Below are 15,109 nucleotides of genomic sequence, written 5' to 3'. Positions count from 1 at the left end.
GTAGTGCTGGGCGGTATACCGGTTCATACTGAATACCGGTGTTTATTTTTGTTATGATATGAATTTTTAAAATAACGCAATACCAGTGTATGTCGCTTAAACAACGTTCGGAACGCGACACTGTTTGAAAGGGGTCCCTTTTCACTGTTGCACTGTGGTGAAGGAACAGCTGTATGTGTTACCAAGCGTGAAAGTTCCGAAACTGAAACTGTAGAACTAATAGAATGTGATTACTAGTGCCGTGTTCGATACATCGATACGACGATGTATCGTCACAGAGATTTGACGATACGAGTATCGATACAGCTGGCCCTGTATCGATATTGTGGCACGGGTGCAGCAGTGGACTTAATTTGAATACAAGAGCACCGTTTAAAATTGAGTCTGCTTCAAATTTTGAAATTATACAATGTAATTTAGATTAAAAAATCCTCATGTTGAATGTATGCAGCATCTTTGTTTGGATAATGATTATTATTAAGATTGCCTCTCATTTTAATTGGAAAGAGCACAGACAAAGCCTTATTTTGTTTATATGAAGATATTTCTTTTGTGTTACTTATTTATTTGATTTGGGGCTTGTTTTAAAATGTTAATTTAGTTTTGTTATTTACATTTACATTATATTTAAATTTTGTTGTTTAGCAGATGCTTTTATCCAAAGCGACTTACAAATGAGGACAATAGAAGCAATCAAAACCAACAAAAGAGCAATAATATACAAGTGCTGTATTAGTATATTATTATAGTGTTATATTTCAATTTCACAAAGAAACATGCAGCATTTTGTCCAAGCAATAATAAAAGGACACATTTATAATTTGTCTTAAACCTCATTTTGTAAAAAAAATAAATAAAAAATCGTGAATCGAATCGTGAAATCAAAATTGTGAATCGAATCGTGAGTTGAGTGAATCGTTACATCCCTAATCACATGCACTTTTTTGTTTGTTGTTTGTTACTCTGACGCAAACTTCGTGTTTAGTCACTATTTAGTGTGGTATTTTTTGACAATATTCACTCATAATATAATATATACATAATACAGTAAAATAGGGCCTTCTAAGTCAATATACTGCAGTATTTCCTCTCTCAATCAGTAGAAAATATGGTTAACACCTGGTCATGCATGAAAAAAATCATTTTGAAAAATACCGTGATATACATTTTTGGTCATACCGCCCAGCACTAATATATGGCCATTTTTGCTAAATTGACGTGTTTCAATTAGGTGCATTTTCAATTTCAATTTGCGCAATTTGAAGAGTAATGGAAACGCTCCTAATCTTGAATTAGACTGTGGCATATTATCCATATTATAAGTACTTGTTCTTCTAGTTTCTAACAAGTTCACTTAGTAAACTCAGTTTTTTGTGCCACAGACAAAAGACCTCAATAAGATGTATTGAAAAATCTCTCATGGTGCAATTCAGGGAAAACATGACGGCACACCAAAAGCTCATATTACTTTTATTACACCCATCACAACAAGTCCTAGTTTACCAATGAGAGAGTGAAGCAACAGATATGTCATCCTGCTAACTGTTCTCAGAGGATTGTGGAGTGGTGTAGCTTAGAGGTTAAAAATCTAAATGAAACTTTGGGGGTTTGAACCCCAGAAGGGATAATCCATGAACTTTTATGACTGGTCAGGTGACAGATCACAAGACACATAACCTTAGATTATTCCAGTGGGACAGTCCCTTAAATAAATGCATTATACATTGAGCTGAATACTCAAAGGTCAGTAATCATTACTGTCAGCAATCTACAAGTTTAGTTAGCATTTGGCTATAAATGTGGAGCTCAAACAATAATCTGAACCGTTAGGCAGTTCAGAGGATTATTTTGGCCAGTGTATTTTACCTCTCTATCAATGACGACCTCTCAGTAATTCAGCAAGTAGGCATTTAGCCAAAGCTTTTAGTACACAAATAACAGGTTCAGTGCTCCTGGAATAACCCAAGGTTAAGTGTCTTAAGGGATCAATCGCTTCATCTTCAAATCAAACCAACAACCTTTCAGTTAACAGATGCTCAATCACAAAGCTATCATCTAATACCATAAGCATAGGTTAACTAAATGAATATCTGACATTCCAAAAGCAGTTTAGGTATTATAAACATCATAAGAAGTCTGGAGATAAGGTGGCCCTGAGGGAGATTTGTGCCACCATAAAATCCTCCATTAAGATGCTGCTGCATAATAGTCATCCTAAAACAAAGCCACTCTAATGCACCTCAACCCCTCAAATCAGAGGTTCTGTGAGGGGGAAACTGCTACATCAGAGACACTGACAATTAGGGCATTTCTTGTTTTCTGTGAGCTGCAACATTTTCTCAACAATGTGACTTTTTGAGTGCTTGATACATTGTTTCTCGTGCTTGTAAGTCACCTGTAAAATTGTATGCCATCTCTGTGCCACTTTACAACATTGGATAAACAGAAAATGACACGCCTTTGTGATTGACATATTAGCATCAGTCAGCAGGACAAAAATATCAATAGAACAGAATTAACTTCCAAGTTTACTACAGTTTTAGTAATGAAGAGTCCCCTACCTGTTCATTCACTGTCAGTTTAGAAACACATACCATTTGAAGTTTAATGCCACGTTCACACACTGACAACATTTAAGTAGCTAAAGGTCTCTGCCGCGGGATTTTAACAGTGTCACAGGTGGTAGACCACTGTCTGCACTCTCATTGGTAGTCGCACTGCGCATTTGCATAAACTTTGTTGCATCGCCAATAGTCACGTCTATCTCAGAAATACATAAATGCTTATATTAAGCTCAAATATAAATGGTATAAATAATTACTGATAATATTATAATTCATATTATCGATATTCATATTACCGTAAATATTCATTGTTTTAAAATGATTTGATTCAAAGTTCATATTTAAAACTAAATCAAAACAGACATTTAAACAATTTATCGGTTGTAAAAATAAATAACAAACAATAATAATAGTATAAGACAAAATGACGAACCTTCCCACCAATAGTGCTCGGCCACCAGTTTGTATGTGTCGTCCAGGGTGTGGTGCGACTTGCCGGGTCCTTTCTCGTGGAAGGTGGCTACGGACTGGAGTCGCTTATCTTCAGCCAGCACCTCCCGGTACTGGACGAAACCCTTCTCCAACTTTCTGCAGTAAAGAGAGCCGCCGATGACCTCGAAGAAGGTAGAAGACGCGACGGACGCGCAGCCGCCGTTCACGTACCCCTCGCGTTCACGCTGCTCGTCCGCAGAGAGTTTAGAAGTGCGAAAGGTGGCATCAGTGTCATACTGAGCACTGTAGGTGCATTCACTTGCCATTTTTTTAACAGATTTATTTTTCAAGACACTTCTACTTTCAGTGCCGTTTGCTTATAATCGTTCCTCCTATGTGTAAAAAGCAGAACTTTTTAACTTGGCTTCATCCACCGACATTGAGACGTTTCTGAAATCAGAGATGCTCAGAGAAGTTTTAGCATCGGCTGAACATTCAAAGGACATGCACAGCAAACCCTCAAAATTGTTATTTAAGTAGTAAGCGTAATTAATAATATTATGAATAAATAAGACTTATTTAACAGGTCTCAAACATCCAGGTTGCTGTTTTGAAGATGATCTCGACTACTAGCTTAAGTATTAAGTATACAATAAAGTCCATCATCTTTGGTGCTCAAGATGTGCCGGATATTTTCATCACATCCTATCAAACGTGAAAGACAGCAACTCCATAAGATACTGAATTCAAGACAGAGGTGCAACTTCCACCATCAAAAGCCATAAATCAATCCCGACCACTGTTAATAATTAAAATTATGACCAAGAAACTAAATAAAAATAAAAACCGAAGCATAGACGGTAAGTTTTTCAATAGCCTGGTTGTCCTGGGAAACTGAACTACACACAATCACACAGAAATCGATCGAGTGACAAATGTCTTGAATCCTCTCACTCTGTCAAACATGCAGTGGCTGCCATCAATTAATATGAAATTATTATTTCGCCAGGTACTTTAGGGCCTCTTTCATCAGATGTAACTGCACTTGAGTCAACAACGTCATAATAGGAGATGCGAGCATCCGAATTTCTCGGCGGCCAGCAGTAAGAATCGCGAGGAAGGGTCTTCCTCTTGCGCGTGCAACTTGTGATTTCTTGAACTCGGTCTCAGCACGCCGCAGCTAATCTGTCGCGCCACCTATGCGCGTTACGCGGGGGTCTTCCCGAAACACATCCAAACGGAACGGCGGCTTCCAAAATCAACAGTATCATCCGCGGGTTCCCCTTAACGTGCTCCGAGTCAGTTCATGTAACGTTAAAGCCAGTCAGATGATCAAATAATCCAATATTTAACTCGTAGTCCTCTGTTGGTTTCTATTCGTCAACCTAACATCGCCTCGACGCCCAATTGCCTCACCCCCTCCCTTTCTCGAAGCCTATTGGTCGAATGATTAAAGAACAGCTACTGCGGACAACGCCATTGGCCCTTGAAGCTGTCACTCACCTTGCTGTTTTCCCTACTTTTTCCCTTCATGAAGATAGGTTGTTGACGTCAGCGTTACCTTACTTAGTGTCAAGTTTATCAATATAAAAAAGGACAACAGTGTGAAAATATTGTTTCGCTTCGACTCGTTTTCATTTTGGCCCCTCATAAGACATATGAAGCTTCACATTCTCGTGTTTGTCTGCACGATAAATGTGTCGATAGATTATGTCACAGTTAAGGTTATTATTTATTAATGCATTGTGCAATGTATGCATGGTTGTTCAAAACTATTGTCGTTTTCGTATATTTCGTCAAATGAATGAAGAGGAAAATGCTCAAATAAACGTGTATTTTTAACACAGTGCTGAACTGTGTACCTTTTATTATAAAATTTTTATTATAAAAACAACACAATCTGGAATTATTTTAGAGGAAACAAATGTAGCTTTATTGTCTGAATTTTTAATTTAAAAAAAAATCCTAATTTTTTTAATAATAAAAAAAATCCTAATTTTAAACAATCTCACATTTATGTTACTGTATTGTGAAACAGCACAGTAGACACTATTATTGTATTTTGCCTGTGTTTGTTTGTCTAATGGTTATAAGAATATTTTAATGACATCTGCTGCATATATGTAATTGACACTGGTAAACAACGAAACAAGTCCATATTTACTTTACTGCAACAGAACTGTCATTGATCCTTCCCTTACACAAAACTCTTTTGCATTATTCAACCAATTACCCTGCATGATATGCTGAAACTTCCTATTTCCCTTAAATATTTTGCAAGTGTATGTTACATTTTGGGAAATGGTGTTGTTTAGTGAAGTGTAAATTGTGTTTATTTGATTTTGGTTTCTTCTATGTAGTGTGTAACAAAGAAAATTAAAATAAATCCAGTTACTATGGTGAAATATCTTTAAAAAGAGAGTCCAAACTGAGAGTTCATGACTGGATCCAAAACGCCAGCTCTTGTGGGGTGTGTTTCTGGTATGCAGTGGTTAGAACCTAACAACAGGTGTAACGGCGTCAGGGTCATGGGCTCTTTGATGCATGTGGGCAGCGAAGGCTAGCCCATCTTGTCCAGACACAGATGAGGTATACTGTAGTTCAAATTGCTGAACAACTTTATGCTAGCCACGATGAAAGATGTCAGTGCCACCACTGAAAGTGCCTGCAATGGGCATGTGTCAGAACTGGACCATGGATCAAAGAAAGAAGATTGTCTAGTCTGATGAATGATGTTTTCATTTAGATCAGATGGATGGCTGGGTGCATGTGTTTCGTTTACCTCAGGAGGAGATGGCAGCAAGATGCACTATGAGAAGACAGCAGGCTGGCAGAGGAAGTGTTATGCTCTGGGCAATGTTCTGCTCGGAAACCTTGATTCTTGGCATTCATGTGGATGTAACTTTGAGAAATAATACCTACCTAAATATTGTTGTAGACCACGTACATCCCTTCATGGCAATGGTGCTCCATGATGGCAGTGGCCTCTTTCATTAGGATAATGCACCCTACCACACTGCAAAAATTGTTCAGGAATGGTTTGAGGAACATATCAAAGTGTTCAAGGCTTGGCTTCCAAAAACCCCAGATCTCAATCTGATTTAGCATCTTTAGCAGGGGTGGCCAACGTCGGTCCTAGAGAGCCACAGTTCTGCAGACATCAGCTCCAACCCTAATCAAACACACCAGAACAAGCTAATCAAGGTCTAAGGGTTACTAAAAGCAACAGGAAGGTGAGTTTTATCAAGGTTGGAAGGAAACTCTGCAGGACTGTGGCTCTCCAGGACCGACGTTGGCCACCCCTGCTCTATAGGGCATGCTGGACCAACAAATTCTATCCATGAAGGCCCCACCTCACAACTTTCAGGACTTAAAGGATCTGCTACTAATGTCTTGGTGCCAGACACCCCAGGACATGTTCAGAGGTCTTGTGGAGTCCATGCCTTGATGCATCAGACCTGTTTTAGCAGCACGAGGGGGACCTATACAGAACATTACTGGAAACGGTTTAAACAAGGTTTTACATGCTTGTTCAATGAACCATAAACAATGATTGCACATGGACCAGTGGAACAGTTCTTTAGACACTTTTATGGTTTACAGGCAGCAGACAATTAAGGTCAGTTACAATAACTTGAGAGACCTTTCTACTGACTCTGAAAAGCACCAAAAGATGTCCAGGCTCCCTGAACATGCCATACTTCTGCTGTAAGGAGAACATGACGACTGCAGGTGTGCCCAGAGCAAAAAACTGCAATGTCCATAACACAAGATGCCTAAGACAGCTGATCATCTTTGCAATGTCAAATCACATGTAATCTTGTGTCCTCCCATGTTCAAGAACTTGCAATTGCCTTGGTGGAAAACTGGTGCAGACCATGTGGAAAAGATGCACTATAGTATTTATAGCAGCTGGTGGCCACAGAAGATCCCGACTGCTACTTTTAATATTGCCCTCACCCCGTTCATCCATATTTAACAAAAAGTTATAAATGTGAACTTTGGGGGAAAAAAGCTTGATTCAAACTTTGTAAAAAATGCTTTAAATGCACTGAGTGCCATTTATATTAGTTCTGAAATGGGGTTTAAATGGAAACACAAAATTAGGAAGTGTAAAACAAGTTACTGTGTCATTTTGCCTTAAAGCTCATTTTATTTATGTTCAAGTAACCTGACCTGTTCTTTTAACTTGTATGAAATTTAAATTAGTTTCTCACTCAATATTTCAAGATAAGTGCAATAACTTGCTTGTGTAATACAAAATCAAAATCAAAAGTCCTACCTACTAACTTAATCTTTTTTTTTTTTTTTTTAGTTCTGCTAATTTAGGATTTAATGTAAGAGTTTGTTTGCACTTGTGATGGTGAATTCAAGTTCACATACTTCCCTTAACACAGAGCTTGTTACTGTAAAAGACAATAAAATACAAATTGTACAATAACAACTTCCTACATAATATAAATTTTGATGGACAATATACAATACAACTCCGTTTCAATCAATCTGAATGCAACAAAAACCAAGTCTTTTAGCACTTAAAAAAAAAAAAAGAATCTTACAAAATCCTACATAATATAAATTTTGATGGACAATATACAATACAACTCCGTTTCAATCAATCTGAATGCAACAAAAACCAAGTCTTTTAGCACTTTAAAAAAAAAAAAGAATCTTACAAAATGTTCAAACAAATCTTTACAAAACATTGCAATCCATTGTATAAATTTTCTTCTTTTTACTTCTAATAACCTCCCCATTCTTAAGAATCCTTATGAAGAAAATTCAAACAGATGGTACAAAAGTAAAATATTTCTGTCCATAAGATAAAAAAGGAATTTCAGTCACGAGGGAGTAGGTGGTTATAGAGAATAATTACATGTATTTTTTTCTCTTCAAATAGACAATTGACAAACATTGAAAATGAAAGCGATGATGAGTTTCAGAAACATAGTATGCAACTCCATATGTCCATGGGATCAGGTTGTTTAAGTTATTGGTTTATGAGTGTACTTCATCTCTGAGGATGAGATTGCTAATAAAGAGAGACAAAACCACATTCAGTGTTTATGGTTCTTGGGGTTTAATGCTGGGTTCTGTGTCCACTTTGTGCTCACTGCTCTGGGCAGAACCACTGGTAACATCAGTCTTGGACCTCTTGGATTCAGGAGGTTTGCATGCTGGGTCGCTGGGGGGAGATGGTCTCTCTGTGATGAACAAATATTTATAAATGACCGGTAAGACCGTGTGCACAAATATACAAACAACAACAATTAATTTACATGCTTCTTACCCAAAAAGTAACCAAAGTAATGACAGCAAAATATGAACAAATAAGGTTAAATACAGTCTTTTAGGCAACTCAAAATGAGATGGAAAAACTAATGCTTTTCTGAAACAAAGAAAAAATTATCAATATTTAAGCAAGCATTGAAAAACAACATCAACTTAAATTTTTATTTTTTACAATTACAATTAATTTTACTTGCATAAAAAGCAAAACTTAAAAGCATGGGTCTACCAACCATGTTTGGCTTTCTCAGTGGAAGATGGGGTGACAAAAGCAGTGGGGGATTTGGAGACAACTGGAGTCAATGAAATTCGTCTGAAAGAAAAAAAGTACATACTTGATCCATTGTGCACATCATCTTTACTGCTCAGGCCAGGGATTAGGCTGTAACACTACATTTATATAATTTCAGGGATACATGCATGGGTTGCCATGACAGACCAAGAAACTGAGAAATTCTGTTAAAGTTGTAAAATTACTGACACAAATTTGTTGTCACAAACACTGAATAGAATATTCAGCTGAATAGAAGTATTCTTTCCTTTAAACAACAACAAAAAAATCATACTGACCCCAAAGTGAATGCAAGCATATGGTTACAAAATGTTACATCAGATCATACCACACATGTGCTGCCCTACCGAGGAGTTGGTCCTTTTGGAGTTGTGGTATTTTTGGAGTTGAGGGGTCCCAGGGGAGTGCTAGGGGCTGTAAGAGGTGTAAGGGGTCCTCTGCTGGATCCAGGGGTGGAGGGAGCAGATTTGGGTGTGTTGGGGGCTGTACTGGGGGTAGTTGCCGGTGATTTGGGGGTGCTGGGTTTGCCCCAGCCCTCCAGGGTATTGAGTGTGATCCTTCTAGGCTGAGGTTTGGTTTTCAGTGCTTGAGGTGTGCATTTATCTTCTGGACCAGATACGCTGGGGGTCTTGGAGGACGCGGGGCCAGCAGATCCCTCTTTCTCCTTTTCCTGTGCAGCAGGTGTGTTGGCCTGGCGAGGGATCGGGGAAGCAGTCCTGCCATTAGCTGAGGGTCTCTTGCCTTTCTTCTCATTAGTAGAGGATGGAGTCACCATCTCCAGTGGAGGTCGCTCTTTCAATGGGGTGCCTAGCTCCCCTTCCTCAAACGACACGAAGGAACAGTAGCCGTCAGTAGATGACACTGCCAAGAAGGAGCCATCACGAGACCTGTGGAAAAACATCCATAACAGCAAATGTGTTAGTCAATAATAGTTCATCTCAAAATTACTCTAGACTCTTGATGTCTGCATTTTCTATAACTTGACCAGTAACACTGGCTGGTCAACTGCCATGTATTTCATCACAGATAAAAGACCATCTCAACAGATTAAAGAACATATTCTGTACTCATCTGTGACTCACAAGAAATGGCAGGGTTTGATTGCATTGGCTACATATAAATGATGTCTTTCCCAGTAAAGCAGAAACAATGGCCAGGATTCAAGTAAAACAAATCAGGCTGATGTGCAGTTGAGTCTAGGGGTCAGAAAGCCTAAAACGAATAAATAAAATAAAATAAATCAAACACCACCAACATCACCACAAGTTATTTGGGAGGGTTTAAAAAAAATTCTCTGCTCTCGTTCAAAAACAAACTCCAGAATATTCAGTTGCCAGAGACTAATGGAACTTCTAACTGGGCTGGGTTCTATGGTCAGATGAAACTAAAAAATTTGCTTTTTGCCAGCAAACACATTTAAAATGGGTTAGTTGCACACAGGGATAAAAAGTAGCCCATGTGTACAATTAAATATACTGCTGTATCTTCAATGTTGTGAGACTATTTTTCTGCTGGAGGTCCTGGATATATGGCATCATGGATTCCATCAGATTCAACAGATTAAAAAAAAAAAAAAAAAAAAAAACTGACTGACTGCTAGAAATTTTATGAGCCTTGTTTGGATTTTCCATCAGGACAATGATTCAAAACGAACATCAAAAAACAAAAAAGGGGCAAAAAAATTAAAGGGGTCCTATTATGCTTTCTCATCTTTACAACTTAAAGGGGTCATATGATGCAATTTCATTTTTTCCTTTCTCTTTGGAGTGTTACAAGCTCTTGGTGCATAAAGAAGATCTGTAAAGTTGCAAAGACTAAAGTCTCAAATGGTATTCGGTCAATCACAACGCACTGGATAGCTGGCTAATCAGAGCACACCTCGCTTTTCAGACCGATTAGTTTTGTAAAAATCGACGCGTTTCAGAAGGCGGGGCATAGAGGAGAAACAATAATGTACAGTATGTGGAAAATAATGTGTTTTTTTTTTTACTTTAAACCGCATAAACACATTTCATTACACCAAATACACAAAATAATGTTCTTTTTAGCAGCATCATATGACCCCTTTAAGAAGTGTGTATTGTTGCTATTTGAGAATAAAAAAAGATCTGAAACGTTACTCAATGTCCACTCTAAAGAGAGATATTCTCTTTAACAGAAAACACTTCAAGAACTACAACAAATAGGTTGTTTGGACTACAGTGTGCTTCTTCCAGATATTGTGAAGCCAAAATGTCACTCATTTAAATAATTCCTCCCCACAGAATACACACACACACAAAAAAAAAGATGAGGCCTGGTTGAGCTGCACAAGAGAGGACAAAGGAGAAAAAAGAGCTGCTTTAATAACGCGATACCACCATTGTTTTTTCCACCCTAGCTTCAAAACCCTTTTGTTTGGCCTTTATAAGGTGGACAAACGTATTTTTAACATTATAATTCCAAGTTTATCTGTGCACTGCACATTTTACAGAGGACAGCAGTATGTCAAAATTAATGTCATCGATAATGTTTACAGCTGAGCAGACGAAACTCGTAGTTATGGTAAGGGGCGTGACATTTCTGGAACATGCTCTTAGCAGTTCAAACAACACACTGGGCCATCTAACCAATCAGAGCACATTTCGTATTTCAGAAGGAGGGGTTTCAATGAAACAGGAACTAAACAGGGCGTTCGAACCAGACTGGGAAGAGAGGTGCTGCAATAATGTAAAATACGTGAAAAATAATGCGTTTTTGGAACAATCAAGCATGAAAACCTATTCTAGTACACCCCAAAAAACAAATCAAGACTTCGCAAAAAGGTATACTAGGACCCCTTTAAGGTTCTGCCAAGGTCATTTCAGAGATTCTATATAGAGGAGTGGTCTCTGATCTCTTGTCAGGTGTTCTCCAAACTCATCAGACATTATAGGAGAAGACTCAGAGTTGTTATCTTAGAAAAATGAGGTTAAAAGTATTGAATAAGAGTGCCATTAATTGTGGCCAATGTGTATTAGAGAACAACAGTTTTTTCATAACGAGATTTCAAAATAAAATTTAATTTACATGTATAAAAATATAACATTTAATAAAATTACATGTTTTATTACTGACAGGTTTATGAACAAAGCATTTCTAAAGATTCAGTTTATTTTCCCATTTTTGTAACTCCAAATATGCCTGGTCATTTCAGGCTACCACATGCACCTACATTGGGGACACATTTTGTGGACAGAAGCATCTTCCTCCTGCTATCATGTAGAACAAGCACAACTTAAATCATGTAAAAACAACACAGGCCCAAAACACCAACAAGTCTGTGCAACTTACCAGCTGAGATCACTCAGCGTGTGGTAGTGGATGTTGGACACGTATCCAAACGGCAGCGCCTGTTGTGTGTCATAAAAGAAGATTGAGTCTTCTGATGCAACCGCGAACACCAGCCGATATGGCAAATTCAACGTGTTTGACACTGGCTTCAGTGAACCACCTGGGAAACATAAAAGGACAGTACTGTCTTTCCATTGCACGCATGTGACATAAGTAGAACAACAGTTTGGGAAGGGTATTGTGTGTACCTTCAGCTGTTTTCGTCCTCAGCTCATAGTACACTGGGCTGCAGCGCACAGCCAGTGTCGCTTTAGATGGACACGGCAGATGAGCAATGGGCCTGACACACAAACACACGTCAAACACTAAACATGGTAACACAAATCAAGACTGTGTCAAGACATGACTGTGTCAGCAGTCGGGCTGGGTATTGAAAACCAGTTTCATGTACCAAAAATACACGAGTCACAACATTTTATGGCTCGGTAAGGTTTTGAAAATGTTTTTGAAATCTTATGTTCAGCAAGGATGTATCTATATGAATAAAACAAGAGATATTACTACAATTTTAAATAACTATTTTCTATTTGAATATTTAAAAATGCAATTTATTCCTTTGATAGCAAAGCTGAATTTTCCGTAGCCATTACTCAAGTCTTCAGCGTGAAGACTTCCCCTCATGACCCTGAAGTCATGACCCTCCAAAAATTGTCCTAATATACTGATTTGGTGCTCAATGTTGAAAACAGTTGTGCTGATTAAAATATTGTGGATACCATGTTACATGTTTTCAGGACTCACTAAAGAACAATAATGTTCAAAACACAAGCATTTATTTGAACTAGAAATCTTTTCTAACGCAAATGTCTTTACTGCCACTTTTATTCAATTTAATGCATACTTGCTGAATAAAAATATGAATTTCTTAAAAAAAAAATCTAACTGATCTCAAACTTGATAGTGTAAGCATGTTATTTCAGCTTAGACTATTTTGGCATTTTTGAGTGTTTGGCATTTTATTGCATGATTTGTGATTGATTTATTTTTAGTGCTACTGCTTTGAAAGCTCAGATTTGGCAATTTATTAAAAGGATAATCAGATGTTGGATGTCTTATTGTTACTTGGCTGATGAATGGAGAGGTGTTGAAGTGAAACTACATGGTTTTGGCAGCTGTAAGGTTGAACTGTTGGGTCACACTTCCAGGATTCCAGCTGTAATTAGATGAGGCATGCTGGATATCTCTGGACATGACACAAACGTGGATGTATGCACAGATACACTCACACAAACAAGCCATCTTTCTCAGTACTGCCACTTCAAATGTCTTTACTGCCACTTTTAATCAATTTAATGCATACTTGCTGAATAAAAATATGCCCCCCCCCCCACACAAACATAAAGGTCAAGTTTTAGAGGGAAATAAAAGCCATCCAATAAAACACAAACCTCTTAAAGCTTTTTCTGGAGAATACGTATGTTGTGTTTGTGACATTCTCTCCAGCCTCGACACACCCGGCTAAAAATAAAAATTGAGTAAATAAATAAATATATTCCATATTAACTACACTAGGAATGTACATGGACACCAGGCCAAAAATACACACTGTAAATATGTCGAATAGTTCGACATAGCATATTAAATTTTTTTTTATAACTACTCACCCATACATTACATAAACATACGGAGTATACACACACATGTAAAAGTGTAAAAAAGAAAAAAAAGTGCACCTGGAGCAAGGAGGAATGACCCATCAGGTGTGAATGTGAGACGTCTGAAGAAAGATCTCATGCTGTCATCATGGAACATTCTGTAGTTCTTCACCTGCACAAAAGTAAATCACAACAATTAAAAAAAAAAAACACTTATTGACTGATGTGGACAATCTCTTAATAAATATCAGCTTAATTGAAAAATAAAGGCCGGCTGAAGATCCCAGTGACACTCACCTCTCCGTCTGCAGCTGCGGCTGAGGTCATCTTACTCACACTGTAAGCTTTTTTCCTGTTGTGAGCACTGTACACACGCATAACCCTAAAACACACAGATTTTACATGCTGTCAGTATGCAAAACCATGTAAAAAAGGTTTACTCTAAAATTCTCATTATAAGACTCTTGTCTATGATAATCTGTAATGGCTTGAAATTAAGCCATTAAAATCACCATACTAACCTGTCACAGCTTAATGTGCTGATGTACTGTCCAAGTGGGTCCCATGCTACTCCTTGCACATAACTCTTATGATCATTAAAAATGCACATCTTTTGACCTGCAAACAAACCAGGCACTGAATTCAATAACCACAAAAGATTTCATAAAGTTCTGCTTACTAAAAAACTATTCACTGTCATATTTTAAAACACATATCATCACTTCTATAAAAGCAAAAATATGCATGCAATTCCATAGTCCTGCTTCAGCTCTCATACCCTTGTTGACATCCCACATGATGGCAGTGTTGTCCACAGAGCCCGAAACCATGAAGTTCCCATCGCTGGTCCATGAGATATCATATACATCCTCAATATGTCCCCTAACAAACACAGACAACAATATGAGCTTTCAAGATACGTTTCAAAAGTAAATAACTTAAAATTGCAATGAAATGGAAGTTTTTTTTTCATATTGTTATACATGTCCGAGTGAAATGGTTTAATAACCACAAAAGATTTCATAAAGTTCTGCTTACTAAAAAACTATTCACTGTCATATTTTAAAACACATATCATCACTTCTATAAAAGCAAAAATATGCATGCAATTCCATAGTCCTGCTTCAGCTCTCATACCCTTGTTGACATCCCACATGATGGCAGTGTTGTCCACAGAGCCCGAAACCATGAAGTTCCCATCGCTGGTCCATGAGATATCATATACATCCTCAATATGTCCCCTAACAAACACAGACAACAATATGAGCTTTCAAGATACGTTTCAAAAGTAAATAACTTAAAATTGCAATGAAATGGAAGTTTTTTTTTCATATTGTTATACATGTCCGAGTGAAATGGTTTATTATAAAAGAAAAAAAAAAGGATGGGGACTTGGTTTTATTGGTTGATTGGATGGAGGCAGATCATCTGAATGTGAGCTTGCAGTCGATTGTAAGAAAATGGTTGGGTTTAAATAAAATCTAAGCATACATCAACAGAGAGAAGTCTGTTATTTCACCGAAAGACTGATTTATGACATTTTGACTGAAAATGACAAATCTCAA

General features: G+C 37.6%; 2 protein-coding genes across 5 annotated transcripts in view; both read right to left on the bottom strand.

The window, feature by feature from the left end:
* The window catches only part of LOC107720115 (uncharacterized), a 16,858-nt gene extending 12,454 nt beyond the window's left edge, over window positions 1-4,404 (bottom strand). For 2 of the 4 annotated variants that reach the window (XM_016527722.1, XM_016527723.1), the window contains exon 1: window positions 2,998-4,404. In XM_016527722.1, coding sequence (XP_016383208.1) covers window positions 2,998-3,322 — 325 coding nt within the window. In that variant the 5' untranslated portion in view covers window positions 3,323-4,404. Of the gene's footprint in view, window positions 1-2,561; window positions 2,620-2,997 lie in introns of those variants that run through there. The other 2 variants (XM_016527724.1, XM_016527725.1) reach the window with 2 other exon arrangements.
* Window positions 4,405-7,660: 3,256 nt separating this feature from the next.
* LOC107720114 (chromatin assembly factor 1 subunit B-like) overlaps window positions 7,661-15,109 on the bottom strand; it is an 8,856-nt gene continuing 1,407 nt past the window's right edge. The window contains exons 5-14 of the mRNA XM_016527721.1: window positions 14,682-14,785; window positions 14,066-14,162; window positions 13,842-13,926; window positions 13,623-13,716; window positions 13,338-13,407; window positions 12,138-12,229; window positions 11,890-12,049; window positions 8,925-9,464; window positions 8,519-8,598; window positions 7,661-8,200 (exon numbers count right to left, since the gene is read on the bottom strand). Coding sequence (XP_016383207.1) covers window positions 8,061-8,200; window positions 8,519-8,598; window positions 8,925-9,464; window positions 11,890-12,049; window positions 12,138-12,229; window positions 13,338-13,407; window positions 13,623-13,716; window positions 13,842-13,926; window positions 14,066-14,162; window positions 14,682-14,785 — 1,462 coding nt within the window. The 3' untranslated portion in view covers window positions 7,661-8,060. The remainder of the gene's footprint in view (window positions 8,201-8,518; window positions 8,599-8,924; window positions 9,465-11,889; window positions 12,050-12,137; window positions 12,230-13,337; window positions 13,408-13,622; window positions 13,717-13,841; window positions 13,927-14,065; window positions 14,163-14,681; window positions 14,786-15,109) is intronic.

The sequence above is a fragment of the Sinocyclocheilus rhinocerous genome, unplaced genomic scaffold (assembly GCF_001515625.1).
Source record: "Sinocyclocheilus rhinocerous isolate Xijiao unplaced genomic scaffold, SAMN03320098_v1.1 scaffold631, whole genome shotgun sequence".
NCBI classification, from domain to species: Eukaryota; Metazoa; Chordata; class Actinopteri; order Cypriniformes; family Cyprinidae; genus Sinocyclocheilus; species Sinocyclocheilus rhinocerous.
Note: the sequence above shows the minus strand (reverse complement) of the source record. Positions and strands in the feature narration are given on the sequence as shown.